Source organism: Aulostomus chinensis, chromosome 24 (genome assembly GCF_037954235.1).
Source record: "Aulostomus chinensis isolate RoL2024-O1b breed Wild chromosome 24, RoL_Achi_v1.0, whole genome shotgun sequence".
Classification (NCBI taxonomy): Eukaryota; Metazoa; Chordata; class Actinopteri; order Syngnathiformes; family Aulostomidae; genus Aulostomus; species Aulostomus chinensis.
The window spans coordinates 1,361,893-1,387,098 of record NC_141343.1 but is presented as its reverse complement, the minus strand read 5'-3'; the positions used below and the strand labels follow the sequence as shown (position 1 = coordinate 1,387,098).

The window sequence follows — 25,206 nt, the reverse complement described above, 5'->3', positions numbered from 1 at the left end:
CTGTACAATGTCAAAATATTTGTATTTCACTTATGTATTTATACTTTAGGGTAATTTGAATGTTTAATGTTTTGTATTGCACTCCATTTATCTGAATGACAAATTTTGCATTATCTGATGGTGATGACAATGAATTTGTACTATCAAATTTAAAGCCTGCCAGGAAACAGAATACCAATAACTTCTCTACTTCTTATTCAGAATTTCTCAGAAGATTACTCAGAAGAGAGACTTTATACAGGAGTACTATTTCATCTTGGTATGTCTACTTTAGTTAAGTAACTTCTCCTCACCACCGTGTGTGACATGTAGGGCAACTTTGTTAGCACTCCTGGCCGCTTGTAATGCTTTTATTTGTGAAACTCCCACTATTTCCGATTCTAGTCCAAGTCGTGTACGTGAAATTGATGTGCTGCGGTCAAAACAGCTGCAAAGACGCGGCTGCTGTTATTGCACTTTCAGCTTCACCGAGCTCTGCGCGCCTGTCGGTTCTACTCTTCCAGTCAGTCCCACCTGTCGCCATGAAGACCACCGTTCTTCTGCTTGTTCTGGCCTGCTGCGCTGTCTCAGGTGAGTTTATCTCTACTACTGGAACGTTCAAAGTAAGGCCTTAACTTTTTTTGTCATAAAATTGGAAAAAAAAATGTTTACGGTAAATTCAACACATATATAGCAATATTTCTTGACAAAACTGTCAGAATTGACCTCGTGTACCCTTTCGAACAGCGCTGTTGCCGCTTTATTTACGGTGATGAGTTTTAATGCGTTGTGAAATGAGACAAATGTATTATGAGATATTTGTGGGACTTCCTGGATTGGTTAGGGAACAGAAATTTCCGCAGTCTTTCGATAGTGTCGCAGGTCAGAGTCACATGCTTTTGGCAGAAGAGGGCTGTTTTTCTTCTTCTTTTTCTTTCAAAAAAGATGCGTCTGCAACCCCCGAAGTTTGACCTCAAAGTTCAGTGTTGAAAGCATGACGTTTTAGCCTCTTGAGCAACCTCTGTTTTTCTCGATTCTTCTTTAATGCCCGTGTACTTGAGTGTATTAAATCCCATAAGTTGCTCATAATAGGAGCCATTAATAACTTTGAAATATATAAAAAACACATCATAATTGTTGGGAATCAGGTTTATTGCCAAAATTGGAGGAATCTGTAACAGATATTTGGGAATTACGGGCTGATATAGACATGCCCTTTTGTAGACAGAGGAGGAAATATAACATCATGAAGAATATTTATCTTTCAGACCGTCATTGCACCACTTTTAAAGACAGATTCTATACTTCACATTGTAAATAACCTTTAATACAACCTTTAAAAAATACAAAATAATCAAAATAAAGAATAAAATTCATAATTGTGCGCTATGTCTTCAGAAATGTGTTTATTTTTGGAGGTTGTCATTGTAGTGGATCGTTTGTATTTGGTCTTTTGATTGCTATTTACAGTCTTTAACACTGGTCAAGTCATCTCGGTGTATCAAGCCCAGCCAGTCGGTTTATCTCCCTCCTGAACTGGGACATGTAGATAACAACGTCAGCAAGTGTCATAAATGTTTTATGGACTTTTGTCCCTGGTAAATAAGATATTGTCATTATCTGTTGCTGTTAACACAAAGCTTCCTTGAATATGCGGTCCAGTCCAGGGGTGTGAATCACATTCGGCTCATGATTGTGATAAACAGCAGTTCAGGGTTTTCGATCAATATCTGGAAAGACTGCCTTTTGTGCCAGCTTCTTGTCAGTTTTGCATAATTCTGTTTGAGTAAAAAAAAAAAAAAATTGTTTTAATTAAAAATTGCGATTTGGCACCAGCCAGTGTATCACTGCACAGTGAGACAATTGATATGCAGTATTGATATTTTATCTCACTTTGATTCATTGCTGTATCAAGTGGCTCTGTAGTGATGGCTTTTTTTTGTTGCTGTCTGCAGGCTAGGTGCAGCACAGCACAGTTATGCTAACAATGTTAGCAGTTGTATATGTGCGTAATGGGACGTCATTATGTTGACGCTCTGAGAATTATCACAAACTTAGCAACTCAACTTCTATTTTTTTGCATAGATTTTTTTGTTTGTGAAAAACAGACTAAGTTTGCAACTTCGAGAGGAACAAAGTCATATTACTTAAAGCTAAAGAGCCAGATATTTCACTCCAGAGTTGGTGGAGAGTGAATAAGGGACTTAATAATAATAATAAGGCTGCACAGTGGTGCAGTGGTTAGCACTGTCGCCTCACAGCAAGAAGGTTCCGGGTTTGAGTTTGCATGTTCTCCCAGTGCCTGCGTGGGTTCTCTCTGGTACTCCGGCTTCCTCCCACAGTCCAAAGACATCAAGAGGGGACGAGGCTGATTGGACACTCTAAATTGACTGTAGGTGTGAATGTGAGTGTGAATGGTTGTTTGTCTCTGTGTGTTGGCCCTGTGATGGACTGGCAACCTGTCCAGGGTGAACCCTGCCTCTCGCCCGTAGATGCTGGGATAGGCTCCAGCCCCCCCCCACCCCCCCACCCCACCCAACCCAACCCCCCGTGACCCTTGATAGGAACAAGTGGAAGACGATGGATGGATGGATGGATGGATGGAAGGGAATAATAATAATAAATGTTGTCATCTTGTTTCAGTGCCCCCATTAAATCAAAAAGAAGCAACAAATGCATGTAATCCAGGTTTAAGTTGAACATTTGTGTTATGTTTGAATACTGAAATGGGTTTGTTGTTCCCTCTGTCTGTTTTCACTGAAGCGCTGTCGATTGAGGAAAATGAAAACAAAGCGTCTGCATCCATGTCCCCTGCACAAGACTTTGGCTCAGACCCAACCCGCAAGCCTACAACAACAACCACCACCCCCAAGCCTACAACAACAACCACCACCCCCAAGCCTACAACAGCAACCACCACCCCCAAGCCTACAAAAACAACCACCACCCCCAAGCCTACAAAAACAACCACCACCCCCAAGCCTACAACAACAACCACCACCCCCAAGCCTACAACAACAACCACCACCCCCAAGCCTACAACAACAACCACCACCCCCAAGCCTACAACAACCACCCCCAAGCCTACAACAACCACCACGGCCAAGACCACGACCCTTGCTCCTGAGCCTACGGCACCTACCAACCTGACAGTAGGAAACTACACCGTGAGGACAGATAAAAAAGAGATTTGTTTGATGGCTCAGATGGCTGTGCAGGTCCGACTGGTGACGCCAAAGGTACATTTCATCAGTAACAGCATTGCGTGGGGGGGGGGGGGGGGTGTCAATGTTTTTATCTCGTTTCTTGAGCAGGTTCTGAAATGGGAAGGAATGTTTAGACCATCATCTGTCAGGGCAAACTTCTATTTAGCTTTTATAATTTTTAAAAATGCATCTTTAATACTTCTGGTACGACTAATACTACTGGTTTTGTTGCTTGGAAACTGTTGAAAAGTGTTGAAAAAGACTGTATTATACAAAAAGCAATCATGGAGAAAGTCTTATTTCTTCCACCAGGAAGGGTTGGTGGGTGTAGCATGGGCCAAAGAAGAACCCTTACGATTTTGGGATGGATCACTTTAACAACAAAGAAGTGTTTTGTTTTGTTTTTTAGTGTCTCTTTAAATTTATTGGACTTAAGTTCATTAGTTAGTGTCTCTCCTATCTGTAAATTCATTGCCAGCTTCTGTTGAAGTTTCTGCACATACACTCTACTTTTTGTGGTGCAGTTGTCAGCAGACTATTTTCAGGAACTGAGGAATATTGAAATTCCTGATTTCCTCAATGTGGTGCATTTAATCTCAGTAGTTGGTTAAATGTGTGTCATGTCACAAGACAATTGCTCAACCTGAATGACATGGTAAATTTTTTCTTTTCTCATTAGAAACACTGCATAGATGGCCAATCAACTGCCTGTTTTTTTTCTTACAGCTCAATGGAACCTTCATGGTTCAGCCAAATATGACCTCAGCCGAAGGAAGTTGTCAGGAAATGAAGGCCAACCTTACCCTCGTCTTCAAAGAAGGATTCATCACCTTCATGTTCAACAAGGTACTTCTGATTTTTCCAAATAAAAATGGGATTGCAGTAACAAGAGCACCCAATGACTTATCATTGATGATTTTTCTTGGTGGAGGTCTTCACTCTATGTAGGGTGCTAGTAGATTCATAATGCAGCAAAGAAAAAGGTCTACTGATTTCACTGAGGCTACCCTGAGCTTGTTTCTTGACTTGGGCAAACAAACTAGTAATCAAGATAAAAGTCAGACAGGAATGACTCCTGTGACACGGAAATAAGTTAGCATTGTTGCACGTCCAGTTCCCTCATCTCAAAATCAACTGTTTTTAGATACCTGAAATAAAGGCAGCAGAAAATACATCAGTGAATACCGCACTTGTGAATTTTATGTCTTTAAAGCATCAAGTGGCTAAAGGACAACAGAGGTTGTTGATATAGTGGACAAAGAAGCGTGAAGCTCAGCTGTGGTGACTTGGAAAGTCATGCGTCCATGTCGTAGTTCCATCATAGCCCAACGTTAGCTTTGCAGCACTAGCAGTTGCTTCTATGCTTCAAAAATCATGACAGTAGTGTTCATTAGTGGAGATGATGCTTCTGAACAAAACGTCAGTTCAATGCAGAGCTGTGTTTCTTCAATAATACAAAATCCACTGTAACAATATCATAGTTTTTTGGTGGAGGGAAAATCTGCAGATGCTAACTTCTTGTTGGACTATAAAAATAATTTGTCCCTGGGGCGCTGTATTTAGCAGTTAAAGGAAACTACTACAGCCTTCTGTATTCAAACTTCTGCTTTCGAGCTGACGGAAGGTTTAGCTCTACAGACAGGGTCTGGGTCCCTGTTGTAAAGTACCTGCTTGCCATGGGCCACAGCAGATCATACTACTCCAATTTAAAAAATTCTGTTTTTAAGGTGGGTTCATTAATTCAGTGACGGTATATAACTTACCAATAGGAGGCAGCATGTCACAAAAATTTGGGCCGTCATCTCCCGCGTCATAGTGCAGTCACAGGAAAGGTTAGATGTGTTGGTTTGCATGTACATGTTTATTTTATGGCGTTAGTGCAACTGCGTGTATACAGATTTGCTGTACAAGTTATATACTTCTTCTAGTTGGGCCATGCATGTGTAACCAGGGGACTGTAGCTCACCACAACATGCACATCTATCATGGATTCTTGGAAATCTGCTCTTGTATATCTTAACAGCAATGTGCGCAAATAGTGGAGGCAAGATTTGGTGTGATTCAAGAGGGAATCCTCTTGAATCACACCAAACCAGCTGTTTGGACGAGGTGTAGAACGTACGTACAGGAGATATCCTCTTGGATCTTGAATGTCATTATATCATGATATGGCAAAAATATTGTCTTTTCCTTGTTTTAAAGTTTACATTTCAATAAAGTACAGCAAACTTGTACTTTTACAGCAAATCTTTTCTGAACTTACTAGGCAGTTTTAGCTGTTCTGATATTTGCCTTGGCCCACTTAGGCAGTATATCCTCACATTACTGATGATTATTTATGAGAAGTGTCATGGATACAAGCAGCTTGTGACAAATCCCAAAATTTCAAATAGTTTCCTTTTCAAGATGGCAGGGCTTAAGTGGTACACTCAGAGGGCTATGGAGACTCACTACTGCCTCTTGAGGACAGCTGCTGGTTCTGAAGCGTACAAATGTTGCCTTTGACTCTATTTTTGTTTGATTTAAGTTGGTTTTCATGTGAAATGGTGACTCTAATTTCATATTACTACTTTTTTTTGAGAGAGAGAGAAATTGAGTCAACAACCTTACACATGCTGATGTGTCCTTTTATTGAGTACGTCCCTGTTGTTGAGTTTGCAGTTGAAGAACTAGACTTTGTCAGAGAGGGCAGATATTTATGGCTAAATGATAACTTAAATAATCGCTCTTGTGGAGTGGAGGTAAATGAACCTGCTTAATCTGCCTTGAAATCAGCCGTTAAAACCCGGCAAACTAGATCAGTTCAAAACAAATGACGACCGGTGTAGAAGGCATTACTGTACACTGCAACACTCAAAGATTAGTGAGTGTTGGTAACAAAACACTGAGGGTTAGTGGACCAGACAGACGAGTTCTCTCTGGGTTGTCAAGCAAGCTCAAAATTTAACTGTTAAAGTGCTGAAACAAAAGCTGTTTCATGCTGGAAAACAGTTTTTTTTTCTCAGTGATGATAAGGACTCATTACTTCCATGATCCCATGAAAATATTCTGTATATGTAACTTGAAAATGAAATTAACATAGTTATGTAGTAGCACAAATAACCTTTCTATAAAAACTTGTGTTCTCTTATTTCTGCAGAGTGCTGCCGAGAATGCTGTCTTTGTGGATGCTTTGTCTTTCAACTTCTCCTACGCCTTCACTAAAGGAGGTGAGTCTAATATTCACGTTTTGTTTTTATTCCTATCTCTTTGAGTGATTTATCTTTATCGAACAGTAACACTTATTTAACACGAAGTAAACAGTACATGGACATAAATGCTATCTATTTTTTTATTCATGTATTTTTAATTTCTGTAAGAAAATAAATGATAATAAATGAACATGATTGCAGTTAAGCAGTTGTATTAACATCAATTGTGTTTTTTAAACGGGATGTGAGAATTGTTGGCAGCTACTGTTCAATAGTTAGAACTGAAAACGTCCTTACATCCTCTTACAACAACATTAAAGTGTGTTTAACCAAATACATTTATGCCATTTAGTAAAAGTTGATGTACTTTTTATGCATGCCAAAATAGGGGGCATCAAGTTATGTACAACAATTCCAATTTGTGGGTCACAGCATGAACACTGTCAGCCGCAGTTGCACAAGTCTGGAAATGATTAACATAGAAGAGAAATATTGAAGTCAAAACTTCCTTGTTTGTGTGCATCTGTTCAGCTGTTTATCCCCCAATCAGGCTTGTAATTCTGCAAACAGCCGTTCTTACTTCAGCTGACACGTCCGATGCCAACGCCGTTCTGTTTTTTTTGTGGTAAAAATGATTGTGTTTCGCTGTTGCAGCTTTGGGCCAGTACAAGGCCAACAACAAGTCCCTGCACCTCTTTGCTGCAAGGGTTGGACACTCGTACTCCTGCAGGAGTGAATCCTTTTTCATGGGGGATGGGCTCTATCTGGATGTCAACCAGGACAGGATGCAGGCTTTCAATCTTACCAAGAGCAACGAATTCGGCACACGTAAGTGGCCATCTATTTATTTATTCTTAATGAAGCAGAATCGTTCCCTCTCTCTGCTATTATCGTATCGTAGAAAATGTGCATTTTCCTGATCAACAACAACATTTATCACAGTCAGACACTGAAAATAAAAACATCTGATTTTCTGCTTTCCAGTAGCCCTTGATTGAGTTGTGTATGATGTTCAAATGAATTCTGCTTAAATGTTTAAATGGAAGTTTTGCCAAAAATAAAAGTATTTAGCAGCTGGAGATTCAGCTGAGACTGCAAGTCATGTAAAAAAAAAATCAGTGCAAATATAGCTGAAAATATAGTATGGGGCTTCCAAAATATTGTTTAAAAATAAAATTAAGGGAAGTGGGAACATATATTGATTCCAATTTTATTTTTTGGGGGGTTGCAATTTCATAAAATAAATTGTTAAAAAAAAAACTTTCATTATTTCTTATTTTGATGGTACTTGTTTTCAGAATTTTTCTCAATCAACAAGCAGAACTAAAAATCCTGCACTCCAAAAGTAGTATAAGAATTATTACGTGTTATTACTTAAATTATTTTAACTTGTCAATTTGCATTACTAATATTACCAACACACATTATAATTTGATAGAGTTGTACCTTTTTTCATCTTCAACTACCAACACGTGTCTAATATAGCGATAAATATGATTGATTGGTCATCAGAGGTAAATGTAATGTGTGTGTGTGTGTCATGCGTGTTTTCCAGCCGACGCATGTGCTGCTGACAAGCCAGATTACCGTGTCGCCATTGCGGTGGGTGTGACGTTGCTGGTGCTCATCGTGGTGGTGGTGGTGGCTTACCTGCTGGGCCGCAGGAGGAGGACTGATGGCTACCAGTCTCTGTGAGGTCACCCAGAGGTCACTGAGGCTTTGGTCTCTCCCAGGGGTTAAAGGGCACTTAAAGTCAAACCTACTAGTTTCCTGTCCATTTTAGTTTTTGTTTTTTCAATATTACTGTTATCACTTGTGTTTCAGAGACTTCAGGATGCCACTGATATAATCCCAGACTTTTATACCCATAGATGACATTTAAAGTGCCTCTTTGTCAGTCAGATCAAAATGCATTTTTGATTTTTGATGAAATTGAAAGGCCCAAATTAGGCAATAAACATAAACCTCAACACAAAATGGAAACTTGAAATGGCAAAAGAGGAAACATCATACAAAAATGATGATGTCGCCATCGCCAATTACAATTAGAATATAGATAGATTGTTAAAAAAAAACATGGGTCCCGAAAATGTGTCATCGTTGGACTATTTTTGCTTCTGTAATAACATAGTAATGAGGCTACATATATGTGAGTTCTGTAATGCCACTCGAAAACAACCGTATCACACCACCATCCAGTCTGTTCGTGTCCATTTTTGTACCAAACAATTACACAAATTGTTGAATGTTTATATTTAAAATCAGTGTTTCTATACCAGCATACTATAAGATGACACTGATGGAATACAGACTGATATTTGTATGCATACAATGGTGTAACATATCCAACATTAAGATATTTTCCTCATATAGGGAGTCTGAGTATGGCAACACTTTAGGGGCTAATATCGGTTATCAGTCTAACATCATTTGAGCTAAAATCAAACTAGTCAGATTTCACCACTGTAAATTCAAAATACATATAACATCTTTAAAAATAGAGCATTTATGTTTGGCACATGGTTGTTGTGTTGTGTTTTAAGTGTATGTTTTAAGAATCAAATCGTCTCGTTCATTTTACCAAATAAGGGATTTTAGTGGAACTGTCAAAAGCAAAGAAGAAAGTTATCCAATCACTAACGTTACACGTACGGAATTATTGTGTTGTTTAGTGTGTTTACATTGTTAAAGAATCGGCAAAAGGGAAATACAAAGGATGTTTTTCAGAGATTCTAGCTGGCTGACGTCATCTGCACTGATTGCTGTTTCAGCTGATTAGCTCGTTGTCTTTTTAACTATGTAGTGGGAATTTTTAGCAGTGAGTCAAGACTGATCCTGACTGCGTTTTCACGTCTTAGCCTTAACACATCTGGACCAGGAGTCCTCAACAACAGAACCCCAGTGGTCCTCAACGGGCTCCCAGGGGAACATCAGCAAAATGAGGAATGGTTTAATTATAGTTAACAGCTTATGAGACCTTTCAAATTTGAATGCAACACATCTGACTTTTAAATACCACATTTTAATAAATACAATTTTAAAAACAAATTACGCAGCGTATAGAAAATAAAGTATGGACCTCATATATTGTGTTGGTGGTTTTCAAGGGTGTGTGGTTTTTTTGTTGTTGTTCTGTGCTCATTTTTTTCTTGTAACTCAGGTAATTAATTGTTAATTTACTCATGTCATTTTGATATTTGTATTTGAAAGAAATCAAGTAAAATGATGCGCATGAAAAAAGGGATAAGAACTTTAAAAGGGATGAGAAAAAAAGGGATACTCAAAAGAAATAAATCAACCAGACATCGTCACAATTAGCTGGAAAAAACAAACAAACTTGAAAATGTCCATCAAAAAAAAAAATGAAATTGCTGATATAAATAGTGTATCGATTGATGTTTCAGAGGGTCAGATCATTGATGCCAGATCAGATTTCTTGTGTTCAAATGTAGCCTCCAGGGTCCCTGTTGGAAATGTAAATGAATGGATGGAAGTACTTTCTTTTTGTTCTTCTCTATATGACAGAACACGACATCTAAAAAGAAGGTGGTTCCGATACTGATGCATTGTGGGGGTTTTTTGGTGGGGGGGGGGTGTAATTTGGCTCTTGGGGGTTGGGGGTTGGTGGGGTTGCTCCAGGTGGAAAACAGTGAATTCATGAAGGATCAGTCCTGTTGCTCACAGCTGTGGTACCAGGTGTTGTCCACCAGTTGGTGCTGTGAGTTGAATGAAAGTGATGGCCCTCACTAACAATGTGTGTGTCATATTATTATGCTTCATTGCCATTAAAGAATGATATATTTCTACGTCGGTCTCTTCTCTCTCCAGATGTGTTACATGAAATAGAAATTCAAAACTTGTCCATTTCACTTTCATGCCCTACCACAGCAGTACTGTACCCTAAACATGGGAGGAACACTCACCTCAGTGGTTAGTACATACTTGTCATCAAATGAAGTATTCATATCTATGAATACTAATACTTTTTACCCTGAGTTTATCTATGAAACAGTTTATCTATTATCAAACAGAGAGTAACTATGAGGACCTAGAATTCTATGTTTGAATGACTGAATATGCTTTGAGGGTAAAAACCAATTACATGGACGGAGAGAAAATGAAGGACGTGTACTTATGAATGATTGTAGGTTTTGTGTCACTGCAGAAATAAAAAACAAACTATTTCTGATTTTCACATGTACTTGTGCTTGGCTGCCGAACTCAAGAGCAAGGGGTTAGCCACCAACGCCAACTCAGCCTATGTTCCCACAGAAGATGGTCTTCATTCGGGAAGGGGCGACACAGCGGACCACACCAGCACTTCCAGACTCAGGCCCTCTGTATGCAGCCCGGGATTGGGAAATGCGAGTAGATCTCAGCCAGAGGCTCACCTTCCCCCCTGAAATTGCAGCGACCAGCCTGCGTCCAGACCTGGTTCTCTGGTCCAAAACCTGCCAATGGGTCCTCATCGTTGAGCTGACAGTCCCATGGGAGGATGCCATCGGTGAAGCATTTCAGCGGAAGAGGCTGCGGTATGCTGACCTGGCAGCAGAGGCAGAGGAGCGGGGCTGGAATATCAAGGTGTGGCCTGTGGAGGTGGGCTGTAGAGGCTTCGTAGCCAGTTCCACAACAAGGCTCCTAAAGGAAGTTGGGATCAGAGGACAGGCCCAAAGGAAGGCAATTACAGAACTTGCCACGGCAGCGGAGCAGAGCAGTCACTGGCTGTGGTTGAAATGGAAGGATGCGATATGGGCTGCTAAATGACCGCATGGTGCCTGTCGCTTCACGTCCAGCTACAACGCAACAAAACCTCAATCGATGCCACGTCAACTCAAAACCAACAGTCATCCTCAACGACTCCAGTGTTGGCACTCCCGATCAATATGGGCTGCTAAATGACGGCATGGTGCCTACCATGCGACTCACGCCCAGGTCTGATCAGCCTGGAGTGGGCCAACCTGGACAGAGGGTGTCTTGTGAATAAGTGGCCGAAACACCTGATGAAGTTGGGGCACACAACTGAAGATGGGTCGCATTGGTGGCACCATGTGGCCTCTGTAAACTCCACCCTATCCAAGAGTCTATCTACGACCTCATTCATTGGCTGTGATGAAAATTTGGGGATTTGAACACCTAGTCCTAAGAAGTATCCTCTACATTTCACTTGACACCAATAGCAAGATGTCATCAGGTTTATATACTATGATGTGTCTCTGTGGGGGTGGCATGGCTAAGAGGTATCTATGCATTTATCATTGATATAAAATTAATTTGAATTCCTAATGACTTATAGACATCTATTTTTTAGTTGCTGATATTTTATAGCTCATTTAATAGAAAAGAGCACCTGCTCCTGAGGCCACTCTCATTTCTTCTCATCACCCAATACCGCAGAGGGAAGTGCAATAAAAACAACCGGAATCGAGTATATTTTTGGTCGTCACTGCAAAACTGCGCATCTACTTTTAATGGACTAATTATGTAATTGGCATTTAAGGAACCACACTAAACTGGTTTAGGTCAAATTTACTAGGTCAATCTAAGTTTGTACTTGCTAACGATTACTCCTCTGAAACCACGAGTCATTTATGGTGTTCCACAAGATAGGTACCCTGGATGGCACCACCCTGGCCCCCAGCACGACCGTAAGGAACCTAGCAGTTCTCTTTGATCAGGATCTGTCCTTTAATGCCCACATTAAGCAAATCTATAGGACTGCTTTGTTTCATTTACATAACATCACTAAGATCAGACACATCCTGTCTAAAAAGGATGCAGAAAAACTAGTCCATGCCTTTGTCACTTCCAGGCTGGATTACTGCAATTCCCTTCTATCAGGCTGGACTAATAAGTCCCTAAAGACTCTCCAGCTGGTCCAGAACGCTGCTGCCCGCGTGTTGATGAGAACTAGTAGAAGAGACCATGTCTCTCCTGTACTGGCTTCTCTGCATGGCTCCCTGTCAAATTCAGAATCCATCTCTCTCTCTCTCTCTCTATCTATCTATCTATCTATCTATCTATCTATCTATCTATCTGTCTATCCATCCATCTATCCATCTATCTATCTATCATCTATCTATCTATCTATCTATATATCTATCTATATCTATAGATAGATATATAGATAGATAGATAGATAGATGGATGGATAGATAGATAGATAGATAGATAGATAGATAGATAGATAGACGGATAGATGGATAGATAGATAGATAGATAGATAGATAGATAGATAGATAGATAGATAGATAGATAGATAGATGGCCGATCGCCGCCGTTCTGATCTGGTGTCCGTCCAGCTGGAGTCGTGTTACACGGACGCGCGCGCGCATCTCGTGGGCGGAACTCTACCCCCGAGTGTTTTTGTGTAACTTCTCGTCTTCATCCACCAGTTATAGTGGACTAAATCACCCGGATCGTGACGTGAAGGCGGACACTGGACTAATGGCAGGTAAAAAAAAAAAAAAAAAAGGCTTCATCATCCCGCAGTCCTGGTTCTGGACGCGTTGGTCCAGATTGAATCCAGATGTTGTTTCTCTGTGTGACAGGAACTTCCGTTGCTCGAGCTTTTTAGCTCTTCATACTCGCCGCAATCAACACTAAAACTATTAAAACGACCGTGGTGTATGCAGTCGTATTTATTTAGAAATATTTGGGTTGTTTCAGATGAAGCAGTAGCGGTGGAGGCAGGGCCCCCCCCTCAGGGTCCTCTGGTGGCCGTCACCTTCCAGAGGAACATCTACAGGAGCCAGAAGTACCTGGAGGCTGAGCCCAAAGCCCTCGGGGTGTGTGTGTGTGTGTGTGTGTGTGTGTGTTTGTGTGTGTGTTTGTGCGTGCGTGTGAGTGCGCACGTGCGCGCGCGCGCGCGTCCTTGCCATGGTTAAATTGAGTAAGAAGTACAAAGTCCCAGATACAATAGTACCCATTTAAGTTTTCATTGGTAATGTTACCGCCAGTAAGGGAGGAAGCAGCAGGATTTAGAGTGAAATTGGCGCTGTGACGTCACTTGAACCTGAAGCTTTGGTCTCTGTGCTGCTTTCAGATCACTCAGATTGGTCTGAGTGTGTTTCAGATGACCTGCTTAGGTGTGTTCCTGTACAAGGGGCTGGTTGAGGAGGGGCCTGACGTAGCTTTCTTCATTTCATCTCTGCTGGTAAGCAAAATAAAGCAAAACATGTAAAAGTACAACAAAGTACTTCCAGTCAACACAAAATCTAGTGCTTGACATTCTTCTTATGTTCCACTTCTATTGGCATGAACTGGAAAAGAACAGTAAAAAAAAAAACCTATTAAAATCCTGACTTGTTGATATTTTGACAGGTACATACCCGGAACTACTTCTTCAGTTCACTTGCTCTCAGCTTCCAAAGCCTGGCGTTCCTCCTCTGCGTACAGTCCAATTCAAATAAATCAGGATCTTGGTTTATTCAGGTCTTATCCTCCTGATCTTTGGTCATGATAAGCATTTCTCTTACAGTCACGGAAAAAAAATTATTTGGTTTCGTTAATTGATTGAAAAATATATCTGATGACTGTTGAGGCAGTTTTCTGAGCTGCCAGTGCTAACTAGCGGCCACCTGTGTAGTAGGGTGACCAGAAATAGTATATTTGTGTGTGTTACATGTTACTAATGCTGACTGGATGATGAGGATGATGATGTTTGCTGTCTTCACAGGTGGTAGTCGCTGGATGTGTGGCTGTTGCGGCACAGAGCCTCCACCTGCCGACGGTGAGTGGCTAAAGAAGAGTCAACGAGCTCATCACACATCAACCCACCATCACTATCAATACATACGTTTGAGTTAATTTAAGGACTGAAGAAGCAGCTACAGGCATCAAGCAGTACTGTACAAACAGCTGTTTTAGGACAGTTCAGATTGTAATTACTGTGTTTTTCATGGCTACTGTGAGATGGCGAACGCCTGCTGATCAGTGGTCATTTATATCTGATTGAGTCTAGTTTTAGAACTTCCTTGGTATGATACACACAAAATCCTCCCGTTCTAGGATTTTTTTCCCCCATCATCAGATTTACTGTATGCCATGCAGTGAGACTGCTTTTTGCCTCTTTGGTGAGAAGGGTGATTGGAAGGGTTTTGGGGTGTTGTAGCCTTTAGCTTAGCTTGTAGCCCCACCTAGCTTTCCAGCTCCTGCCACCACTGCCTTTCTCCTGGGAAAGTAGGCCAAGCTAGCGAGGTCAACAGTTAACTGCTTCTTGTATGTCACATCATTATTTAAAAAAAATACATGGATGGTAAATGAAATCATAGAAAACTGCCCCCTTGGAGTTTTTTTTATCATCATCATTATTATTATTATTATTATTAGGTGCCAAGCCACAGCATCTGCGAGGAAACCATTTACAATGGCCTGTGTCCACCATCTTGTTTCAGTCACAGAATAAAGCATGTTACCATAGAAACAAGTTGAAGCAAATGAACTCATAGATTAACAGAGTTTGTCTGTTATTTGACAGAAATAAGCACTGTGGCAAACAAATATTAGTCAGACGTCTGTAGCCATGCCCTCAGTGTCACCACAAACAGCTTAACGCTTTTCTTTTTCCTGATTATGGTGCAATGATGTAAAATGCATTGACAGCTTTTGTCCCCTTTTATTTAGTCGCTAATTAGCAACTGCCAATTTTAAGACAAAAAAAAATTAGAAGGGGGGTAATCACTGCTGTACTTAACGGCAAACCAAAATGCTACGCTATGCTGAGAAAGTTAGCATTTAATTGTAACTTTATGACAGATGGATGTGTCAACGTTCTGATTATACACAACCACCGTTTTGGATGGTAAAGACTTCACTTTTCATTTTTATTGCCTTTTTAACATTGATTTCAGGAATAACATATAAAGTTGCTGTTGTTGGGTATTTTTGTGATTATCTGACTACTTTAACTGTAAATATCTCGTTCAACCAAATGAGAGAAAGTGATTATAATTGGAGAATTTTGTTTCTTGTTCTGTCCTTCAGCTACGCGCCTGTTTGGGGATGCAGATTGTGGCCTGTGTCGCCTCCGTCTTTAACGTGATCTTCATTCAGTATAAATTTGGATCCTCTCTTCCATATTGCTACGCTTACAATTTTGATCATGAAAATGAGACTTCAACTCAACAATATGAGCTTTGCTCCCTGGTTGAGGTGAGTTATCAGCTTCTCTTTTTCATCAATGCAACACTTTCATGCCATCAGTCAAGGAAAAATAAATCAAGAGAAATGTTATCTTTAATATTCAATAGTTGCGGCGGCACCGTTCGAGTCCCGGCTAGGTCATGGGATCTTTCTGTGTGGAGTCTCCATGTTCTCCCTGTTCCTGTGTGGGTTCTCTCTGGTACTCCAGCTTCCTCCACAGTCCAAAAACATCAAGAGGGGACAAGGCTGATTGATACTCTAAATTGACTGTAGGTGTGAATGTGAGTGTGAATGGTTGTTCGTCTCTGTATGTTGGCCCTGCGATGGACTGGCGACCTGTCCAGGGTGAACCCCGCCTCTCGCCCGTAGATGCTGGGATAGGCTCCAGCCCCCCCGCGACCCTTTAAAGGAATAAGCGGAAGATGACGATGGATGGATTCAATAGTCGCGTCATTCCTGGCACTTGAAGAGTGAGAAACAGCAATATCATACTTTACAGTGTAATGTTGTCTTACACTGGCCCCATTTAACACATTTTTTTTCCTTTACAATGTTAGCTGATAGAAGTGATGGCCAATACTACTCAAATGTTGGAGTACACCTGTACTTTTTCACTCTACAATGAAAGTTCAGTCATGATGTACTCACACTTTTTTAGTTTGCAAAACACTGCAGCTGTTTCACGAGGAAAAAGTGTTGCGGTAATCTTCCAAACAGGTAAATGGTAAGCAAATATTCCTTCCATTTTATACGGCCTAGGGGTCGTGGGGGGGGGGGGGGGGGGGGCCTGTATAGGCTGGAGCCTATCCCAGCAGAGGCGGGGTTCACCCTGGACAGGTCACCAGTCCAGGGCAGGGCCAACACATAGAGACAGACAACCATTGGCTCTCCCAGCCACGCCTACGGTCAATTTAGAGTCTGGATTAACCTGGTCCCTCTTGATGTCTTTGGACTGTGGAGGAAGCTGCAGTACCAGATTGTGAACTGAAAAAAAAATTAACAGACTGACTCTTCATGTTTTCAGTTTACTATCCTTTTTAAAATTGGTACATTTCAAAATATCAGTTAAAGGTCAGTAAACTGGAGCAGAAGCTCACTCCTGAAAAGGGACCGTTGCCAGCGCTCCTGTTCGTTTGCTGCCCTGTCCCTCCTTGATGCTCTTCATTTCTTTCCTTGTTTAGTTCAGACATAATCTCTGAAGGCGTGATCTCGTTTACAGCGCACCCACATACACTTCTTTGCCAAGGATATTCTCATCCAGGTGACTTTGTTCGCCATCTCAGCCACGTTGGCTACCTACTGTTGCAAGGTGGTCAAATGCTGTGCACCAGCTAAAGTGGTGAGTAAACACCGTTCCCACCTCCACCATGGAGGTTCTCAGCTACTGATGGTCTCCAACTGCACCAGGAACATTTAGATGATTGACAAGGACAGTTGATGGTACAATGTTTAGTTTCATTTGATTTGATATATCTTTATTTCTATCATGTAAATGACAACATAATACAAAATAAATATAATGATAATTATTATAATAGGTGAATAATGAGAATTGAAAACAAAAGAATCATTTCCATCTGTTATTCACTTAAAAATCAATTTACATGAACGAAAAGGAGTTCATCTCAACAAGCCAACACTCTCGCTACACTCAATAGATAAATGATATATAGTATAATAATAATAATGATACATAATAATGGCGATAATGTGCTGCAGTATATTTGTCGGCTAATTTTGAAGTTAGCATAGTTGTGGGTTTCCTCAACCAAAAGCAGTGGGACATCATACAGGATCACTGTGGAAAATAAATTCTTTTGCTAACGCAAGTTTAAGGGACTAAAAATCAACTAGAGGTTAAAGGTTAATGTTATGCAATGAATTACAAAGGTCTTCAGCTTTTCCGCCGCTAAGCCTCACCTTTCTGTTATTGACATGATGACGTTTCATGTCCTCGACGACCTCTGTAGTCCTGTTCACTCACCAGACTTTAAATATCGTGAACAATAAATAGTTTTAAATGATCATTTCACCACTATTTCATTCAAGTCAATTTCAGCTTATGATACTGACTGACTGTTTCTTTGTGGAAGTCGACCGTTCACTGACTCAAACTCTCCCCTCTGATCCTCAGCCGGTGATCACGGTACAAACCCCTCCGACGGTGGCGCCTCAAGCAGCCCCGCAGGACTGAAGTACACCAAACCCACATACAAATACAATAAAATTCACCAGTCATATATTTTTATGTGTGATATGTAAATCCTCTCATCAGGTCCGTGTCCAGCAACAGTAGCAGCAGACTTACAGACTCACGTGATTGTAGTTTGAAAATGTTTTTTATAAGTTGCTTTTTTTAATTGCCATTTTGTTAAGATTTTAACCAGATGTATAAAAGACTATAAATGAATCTGTGATGTATTTGGTTCCGCTGACAGCAGTTTGAGTATTTCACGTATATATAAGGTGAAATGATTCATGTCAGAAACCATCAAAGCATCAGCTGTCATCAGTAAGAACAGAAATATACATGATACAAGTGTATTAACTGTATATGAACGTAGTTCATTCGATACAAGTACACATTAATACATCATACTATTCCTCTGACTAGTTTTGTACAGATCTTTGGCTATTTTACGATCACTGCCTTATTAAATCTTTCATTTGTCATTGCAGGAAACATTATGATCAATAAAAAAAATGACACATGATGTTCCACGTGTTTTATTTTTGACAGAGTTTCATTTTTTTAACTTCTGTGGTTCTAGAAATGTAGAAGATGAACAAATTAAAACACTGCACAAATTAAAAAAAAATCACTCAAGTAACTTGAGTGTACTGCACTACTGAAAACTACTTCCAAGTAGTGTTTAGAATGCCTGTGATAATAATTCAGCATCCCTTGATATGTGAATTAAAAAATACAGTGTATCACTTGCATAGGTTAATGGAAATATGTATTTTTCAAATATTAACTATCTAAAAAAAAGTATTAAAATGTACTTTTTTATTTGAAGTACTTTTTTAAAGTACAGGATTAGAAAATTGATGTGTCATTATTTCCTATTCTTCCTTCTAAAAATGTTTTTTTTTGTTCCCTTAATTACCGGTTTAAACATAAAACTATATACTGTAGTCAATGTTTTTATATACTTACACCTTTTTACTTCGAACTTACTTTGCTCATGTGCTTTTCTTATAACTTGGAGGAGAGTATTTTCATTCATAGTATATTAATATTTGCTTTCTACTTATATTTCAGCAGGAGTGAGCTCGATTCATGGCTTAGAACCGATTTACTGCGAAAGAAAATGAACTCATGTAAAAACAATTATACGCAATTTATTTGTTGTACTGAATAGTAACTTTTTGTTTTTTTTCTACACAAATATTTAATACATGAAATATGCAAACATGGTTACAAAGTACAATTCATTAAGAGATAAATAAAAGTGGATCATCTCCCAACTGTGAGATACCATTTATACTGCACCGGTACAGACGTTTTACTGGTTCAGCTACGGGAAGTTCATGTCCTTCATATCTGCAGGTCATCAGTCCAGTGGCTCTGCTGGTGATCAAAGTACAAATTAATAAAGCGACAATTATGAATGATATTATGAATGTTTGTTAAAACATTGCCATCTTAGACCCTTCAAGGACGTGCAACATTAAGGATACTACAACCAAACCAGTTCCACAGATTGTATCAGGATCAAATTCAGACATGACTTAAAGGAACATGCCAACTTTTTGGAAAGAACCACGCTAGTTAGCTTCGCACAATCAATGGTGGCGAATGGTAAATGTAGCATGGCATCAAAGGAAATCATATGTCCTCAAAAAAGGCTTGCAAGTAGTTTATTAAAATCTATTTCCCCGACTTGGCACAGTGATTCGATACAGCACCTCAGAACCTCAGCTGACAAATTCAAGTGTTTGTTAGTGAGAGAGGATGAGGAGGACAAATCCGCGTGAGGGTCCAGGAGAAAACATCATAAACATCCGCTTAAAAAAGAACTTTACTTATAATAACAACAATAACAATAATACATAAGAGATATAATATGCGTATCCGATATATGTATGCCACTTGGCAGAGCAGTGTCATAGCAGACACGCAGGACTGAAGGATGAGCAGCAGCATGGCAAGTCGATCTGTAACTTACATGGGTCTCTGAGGGCGTAAACTCCTCCAGGTCTCCGAAGCAGCCCTGTTTATGACGGATGAGGCTCCCCCACAGCACTGAGTGACGGCAGGCTGGACACTCACCCTCCACAGGCAGGAGGTGGGATGGCTCACGCTTCAGGAAATGTTTGGCGAGGCAGATCAGGTGGCTGCTCATCCCGCAGGACGGGTGGAAACAGTTCAGCTTCTCAGACATCTGTGGGGAATCAGAGACCTGAAAATTCTTGTCAGGATTAAACCCAAAAACCCCAGGAGGTCACGAACATCCTACCTTGACCAGCCCTCTGCACAGAAAGCACCTGGACGTCTCCTCCTCCTCCTCGCCAGCAGCCTGCAGTGGCATCTTCCTCTTGGCTCTCACACTCCCAAAAGCAATAGGGATGTGCAGGGGGGGCTGCAGACTGGGCTCAAAGTCCATCCTGTACTCCTGCTTGAGCCAGCGGGCCGTCAGCGGCAGCCTGTTCCACGGAGCCACCCGGAGCATGTTGGAGACCACACGCCAGTGGAACTGCAAGCTGGACTCTTTCCTGGAGCGCCGGGACACATGGGAGAGACGTCTGGAGGAGTGAGGGTGCTGCCACGCCCACTCAAACTGACCAACAAAGAAGCACAGGAGCAAAGAGCAGAGAAAAATGTCTTCACCTTCAACCTGAGTTCTACAAAGAAATAGCTTTGCTCAAGTTTCTTCTTCGTTGTTCAACACATGACGAGGCAACAACACTGTAACTATAAGATTTATGAGCTTTTCTAACTGTTTCATCAGTGAGAAAAAGTTCAAAATTGTAATGTTTTCAGTACATAATATACATAAATATTACATTAACTTGTCGTTTGATTAACTTTGTTAGTAGTGTATTATTTATAGAATCACAATGTCAGCCTGTTTAGTCCTTTTAAACTGTTTCGAACAGTGCAGCCTGAATATTAAAGAATTGCTTATGAAAGGATTATGTGCCCTTTATGCCCACACATTCTTATGTTGACAACAGTTCGGCAATTTGAGATGAGGAATATGTATTTCAAAATTATCCGTAATTGTTTCTTGACAAACAAACATGTACTGTCTATTATTTAAAATCCCTTACCCTCAGGGCAGCGATGTCAGAGGGGAATCCATGTATGATGAGGACCATCTCCCTGAATAAAACAAAATAAAGACTCGTGTGTTTCAAGCCCTACAAAAGGTGTTTTATGACACAGAATAGTGAAGCGAGGTCATACCACGGTCCCCTCCCGCTGGTCCTCTTGGCTCCCCCCTTGTGCCGCCCGGCGTTGTGTTGTCCGATCCTGCGTTCGGGGTTCACAGTGAAGCCAATGTAGATTCGCCCTTTGAATTTCGGGTTGATGCAGTACAGCATGTACACGCCATAGAAGCTCTCGACCTCCACCACCATTATAGAGGGAAATAAAATGAAGCAAACTGTCAAGTAAAGTCCGAACCCGACGCGGTGTTCTCAGCGTTGTGAGCATTACCCGAAAAAAAAACATCAAATTGTGTGCAAGGACAGTTTGGAGTCAGTGAAGCCATAAACAAAAGGATAAAATATCTACAAAGCCAAAGTAACATGTAGCATAATTTAATTTTCGCAACACTGCCGTTTTACGGCAATATTTTAACATATAATATGATGAACATTTCTTGAAGCGTTTACAACCAAAAACCACAGTTAGCATCGAGGGTTTTACTGTCAGGTTAGCTTGTGTATGGCTAGCCAAGGATGTAAACAGTCTCTGTTAGTAGTCCACTGAACTGCCTGATGAGAAAAAATATTTAAAATGACAAAATAAGTCTCGACGGGGAAATAATGAATATTTTCTTGGTTACAAACAACTAAAGAAGAATGCTAGCTCTTCAACAACTAACATAAAAATTTTGTTTGGGGGAAGCAGTAAAAGCATTTCGACCGTCTTTCTCTAAGGATCCCTAATATTATGATTCGACACTTCAAAAAATTAGCCCCGCCTATAGATTCTAGACAAGATCTGATTGGACATTAAACAGGACCGCTTAGCCGAGAGCTACATGTTCGATGAAAATATGGTTAAAAAGTCTTAGATGTATAAAATGTAAGTATTACATTGCTAAATTACAAATAGTCTTTCATTTAGGTGTTACGGTAGGTTTTGTTCATGAGAAGGACAACGAATTTTATTTCCTTCCGGCATCAATCTGCATGAGGAGGCACTTGCTGGAAATCATTACCGAAATTAAATAACGCTGCACGTTTTGTTGAGTTCACGCGGACATGTCTGTCACAGCGGATCACATCCGGGATAAGCTAATCAAGGAGCTCGCGGCGGTACATGTGGTAGGTTTGTGCTTATCTATTCAATAAATGACGTATATGATGCATTTTCCCAGCAATGGCAGCAAAACCCCATTCAAATGTTCACCATTTTTTTAATATTACGTCGCTTAGTCGCTAAAGTACAAACACATTTCAACATAACATGTCTTTTGACGTTTTTACATTCATGTAACAATTCGTCACACGTCAAACACGAATTTACAGTTTCTAACCTCCGCAATAAAGTGAACTGATGTAGAGAAGTCAGCGTTATATGGAGGCTCAGCAAGCCTCTAGCGAATCAAACCGGGAAGATCTTTACTTATATAAACATGTCTTTTACAAATCATTTGATTTTACTGTCACGTGAAAAGATCATTAAAGTGTAAAAAGCAGCAACACAAAGCGCACATGAGTCCCTGTCAGCTTTTGTGAGCGTCATTATTTATCTTGTGCTCTCCAGGATGTGGAGGATACATCGCCCAACAGATGTGCTGCCAGCTTCAAAGTGCTGGTGGTGTCGCCCCAGTTTGAGGGAAAACAGTTATTACAGAGACACAGGTAGTATTTTAACAATTATCAATATGAGTCGAATATGAGTATGGAAAGACAAATGAAAAGTTTCTTTATGTGGCGTTTGATTGTATCATCAACTTTTTAATTGTTTTTCTTGTAACACACGCACACACACACACACACACACACACACACACACACACACACACACACACACATCTCACTTTACTCTCTGTACAGTGTTGACCTGTCACCCTCCCCTGAAGCCCAGCCTGTTCATGTTGATGGACACACTATAATTCCATTTGATTGACAGGATATATAAGCTAACAGCTAAATTTGTCATTCCCCCTCCCACTCAAATGTGGAACAAATGAAAATCCATACCCGGAAGGGGAGGGTCGAGACATTTTTGGATTTACTGTCTTTAAATACACCAGTGACTCTGGTTTTATTAGCAATAATGAGAGCACCAGAGCTCAGCCCCTAATATGTAAAACAAGGCCTTGACTCCTTCTTGTGTGTGTGTGTGTGTGTGTGTGTGTGTGTGTGTGTGTGTGTGTGTGTGCGTGCGCGTGTGTTGTGTTTCATCAGGATGGTGAATGCATGTTTAGCAGAAGAGCTGAAAGAGATCCACGCCTTTGAACAGAAGACCTTAACGCCAGAGCAGTGGGAGAAACAGAAGACAAAATGACGCATTACATCACTCACAGATCAGCATACAAAACCTGCTTTAAAACAGATGTGAATTCTCTGTTAATCAGTAATGTTCTGGTGGTAATAAACAAACTGAAGCTGTATTTTGTCATTTAATTACCTATTAACCTACTAAAACCTCAAGAAGACCTGGTGCTTGGCAGTTATACCAGAGGATGACGAAGCATTTTCACGTCACACAAAAACAAATTCAGGTAGAATTTGAGGATTATTATTCAAGTATCTTAAAGGGATATGTTACCCCATTCATCCATCCATTTTCTACTGCTTATCCTGTTAAAGGTTGTGGGGGGTGGAGCCTATCCCAGCGGCTTTCGGGCAAGAGGTGGCATTCACCCTGGACAGGTCACCAGTTCATCGCAGGGCCAACACATAGAGACAGACAACCATTCACACTCACATTCACACCTACAGTCAATTTAGAGTATCAATCAGCCTCGTCCCCTCTTGATGTCTTTGGACTGTGGGAGGAAGCCAGAGTTCCCAGGAGAATCCACACAGGCACAGGGAGAACATGGAGACTGACCAGAGATTCCATTCTCCAGTCGGGATTCAAGCCTTCTAGCTATGAGTCAACAGTGCCAACCACTGCACCACCGTGCCGCCCATTTGCCTTTCAAGTCCTCAAAAATAGATGCTTTTTTTCCTCCATCATTTCTTTTTGATTCCAGAATGCAGAAAGAGCCAGCCATGTCTATTTAGCTCAATGCTAATGGAGATTGACCGCCATCAATAGCTAAACTGTCTATAAACAGCCGTTTATAAACACTCAACTACATAATCTGGTATAAGTTTTCCAGCTGTACAGCCAGTGGTACACAAACACTTTTATCTGAGTTAAAAACGAACTAACCCGACTGTTCTTAGCTTGAAAGCACATTTTATGTGTGAACTATACTTTTAATGTAGGAGATAAAATAAAAAAGCCATACGACATTCTGCAGAAAGCAGCTCCATCTTTCATTGTGTTACATGAGAGGGGAAAGTGTTTGATTTGTTTAGTTGTTTGAGGTTGAGGAGTCTGTCAAACATCGATGATCAATTTAGCTTATTATTTGGTTTGAATACTCGCTGCAATCATCAATACCTGCGGGCTTCAGGCGGACTAGCTGAGGCAAACCAGCTGGAGCATTGACTTCTTTTGTGGTACTGTATCATCTTTAGTATATTTACTTTTGTTGTGTGTGTGTGCGTGTGTGTATTTGCTAGAAAGAGTCAATACTTGTCCTCATGGTGTGTGCACTTCACACAGTATTAGGCACGGCGCTGAGCATGACTGTGTTGACTGTGTTTTCCAGATGAAATCCACTTGACATGTTCTTATATGACTAAACCTTATTGATAAACATATATTCCAAACTAAATGGACTCTTAAATGAGCAGACATTTTTCAAAGAATATAGAGACCCACGCTAGTTAGCTTAGCACAATGAGTGGTAGTGGATGGGAAGTGTTAGCATAGCTACGCTGTTCTCTAACATCAGTCTCCGCCTACATCGATATAATAAGAGTTGAGTAAAAAAAAAAACTGCAACTAAATCATTTAAAATTATGAAATTCAGAAAAAAATATAACCAGAGCTACTTTCCTGAACTGATGCAGTCATTTAACATAATTTTGGTTAAAAAAAACAAAACAAAATATTGATAACTTCGAGGGGCTGCTTCTGGACATTTGATGAAATACAACAATTTAATCATAAAAACAAATGAGAAACAAAATTTTTAATTTTAAATGAACAGTGATTAATTATATGTTTACACAGGCAATAACATAACTAAATATAAACTTTAATGTGTATAGATTAAATAAAATACTAACTAACAATGTTAGAACACAGTATAACCAGGTTATGACATCACTATAAAGCTTATTTTAATCCATTCAATTTTTTTTTCACCTCGGCACCAAAAAATAAAATAAAACTAAAACACGAGTGTTGTCTCTGTCTTGTTAAGTAAATGAATTTGACTCAT

At 40.3% G+C, this 25,206-nt stretch overlaps 4 protein-coding genes across 6 annotated transcripts; 3 read left to right on the top strand and 1 right to left on the bottom strand.

The window, feature by feature from the left end:
- The first annotated feature begins 413 nt into the window (after window positions 1-413).
- LOC147238320 (lysosome-associated membrane glycoprotein 1-like) lies at window positions 414-9,005 on the top strand. The gene is made up of 6 exons (XM_086197691.1): window positions 414-570; window positions 2,743-3,218; window positions 3,912-4,031; window positions 6,325-6,394; window positions 7,031-7,204; window positions 7,932-9,005. The coding sequence occupies exons 1-6, from the start codon at window positions 522-524 to the stop codon at window positions 8,069-8,071; spliced, it is 1,029 nt and encodes a 342-aa protein (XP_086053817.1). The 5' UTR covers window positions 414-521; the 3' UTR covers window positions 8,072-9,005.
- A 3,716-nt stretch (window positions 9,006-12,721) lies between these two features.
- On the top strand, window positions 12,722-18,217 carry LOC147238319 (uncharacterized). Of its 2 annotated transcripts, XM_086197033.1 has the most exons (8): window positions 12,722-12,827; window positions 13,043-13,161; window positions 13,419-13,529; window positions 13,697-13,807; window positions 14,052-14,105; window positions 15,359-15,526; window positions 16,737-16,856; window positions 17,652-18,217. In XM_086197033.1, exons 1-8 carry the CDS (start codon window positions 12,821-12,823, stop codon window positions 17,709-17,711), a joined length of 750 nt encoding a protein of 249 aa, XP_086053159.1. In that variant the 5' UTR covers window positions 12,722-12,820; the 3' UTR covers window positions 17,712-18,217. The 2 variants fall into 2 exon arrangements, with proteins under 2 accessions (XP_086053159.1, XP_086053160.1); XM_086197034.1 differs by lacking the exon at window positions 13,697-13,807.
- slx1b (structure-specific endonuclease subunit SLX1B) lies at window positions 17,127-21,518 on the bottom strand. 2 transcript variants are annotated; one of them, XM_086197032.1, is made up of 5 exons: window positions 20,931-21,518; window positions 20,795-20,846; window positions 19,981-20,301; window positions 19,690-19,905; window positions 17,127-19,088 (listed from the first exon to the last, which is right to left on the bottom strand). In XM_086197032.1, the coding sequence occupies exons 1-5, from the start codon at window positions 21,101-21,103 to the stop codon at window positions 19,059-19,061; spliced, it is 792 nt and encodes a 263-aa protein (XP_086053158.1). In that variant the 5' UTR covers window positions 21,104-21,518; the 3' UTR covers window positions 17,127-19,058. The 2 variants fall into 2 exon arrangements, with proteins under 2 accessions (XP_086053158.1, XP_086053157.1); XM_086197031.1 differs by having other exon boundaries at window positions 17,127-19,091; window positions 20,931-21,515.
- A 178-nt stretch (window positions 21,519-21,696) lies between these two features.
- LOC147238317 (bolA-like protein 2) lies at window positions 21,697-23,307 on the top strand. The gene is made up of 3 exons (XM_086197348.1): window positions 21,697-22,018; window positions 22,461-22,558; window positions 23,108-23,307. Exons 1-3 carry the CDS (start codon window positions 21,956-21,958, stop codon window positions 23,205-23,207), a joined length of 261 nt encoding a protein of 86 aa, XP_086053474.1. The 5' UTR covers window positions 21,697-21,955; the 3' UTR covers window positions 23,208-23,307.
- Window positions 23,308-25,206: the final 1,899 nt, after the last annotated feature.

What these genes read in the sequence shown, in the direction of transcription:
- LOC147238320 (XM_086197691.1), top strand. Translation starts at nt 522, where the DNA reads ATGAAGACCACCGTTCTTCTGCTTGTTCTGGCCTGCTGCGCTGTCTCA. An exon ending in TCACCTTCATGTTCAACAAG is followed by an intron (nt 4,032 to 6,324) that starts GTACTTCTGATT and finishes TTATTTCTGCAG; the next exon opens with AGTGCTGCCGAGAATGCTGT. An exon ending in GAGCAACGAATTCGGCACAC is followed by an intron (nt 7,205 to 7,931) that starts GTAAGTGGCCAT and finishes CGTGTTTTCCAG; the next exon opens with CCGACGCATGTGCTGCTGAC.
- LOC147238319 (XM_086197033.1), top strand. An exon ending in TCTTCATTTCATCTCTGCTG is followed by an intron (nt 13,530 to 13,696) that starts GTAAGCAAAATA and finishes ATATTTTGACAG; the next exon opens with GTACATACCCGGAACTACTT. An exon ending in CAGGATCTTGGTTTATTCAG is followed by an intron (nt 13,808 to 14,051) that starts GTCTTATCCTCC and finishes CTGTCTTCACAG; the next exon opens with GTGGTAGTCGCTGGATGTGT.
- slx1b (XM_086197031.1), bottom strand. Translation starts at nt 21,103, where the DNA reads ATGGTGGTGGAGGTCGAGAGCTTCTATGGCGTGTACATGCTGTACTGC. An exon ending in ACCAGCGGGAGGGGACCGTG is followed by an intron (nt 20,847 to 20,930) that starts GTATGACCTCGC and finishes TGTTTTATTCAG; the next exon opens with GGAGATGGTCCTCATCATAC. An exon ending in CTGACATCGCTGCCCTGAGG is followed by an intron (nt 20,302 to 20,794) that starts GTAAGGGATTTT and finishes TTTGTTGGTCAG; the next exon opens with TTTGAGTGGGCGTGGCAGCA.
- LOC147238317 (XM_086197348.1), top strand. Translation starts at nt 21,956, where the DNA reads ATGTCTGTCACAGCGGATCACATCCGGGATAAGCTAATCAAGGAGCTC. An exon ending in AGCTCGCGGCGGTACATGTG is followed by an intron (nt 22,019 to 22,460) that starts GTAGGTTTGTGC and finishes TGTGCTCTCCAG; the next exon opens with GATGTGGAGGATACATCGCC. An exon ending in CAGTTATTACAGAGACACAG is followed by an intron (nt 22,559 to 23,107) that starts GTAGTATTTTAA and finishes GTGTTTCATCAG; the next exon opens with GATGGTGAATGCATGTTTAG.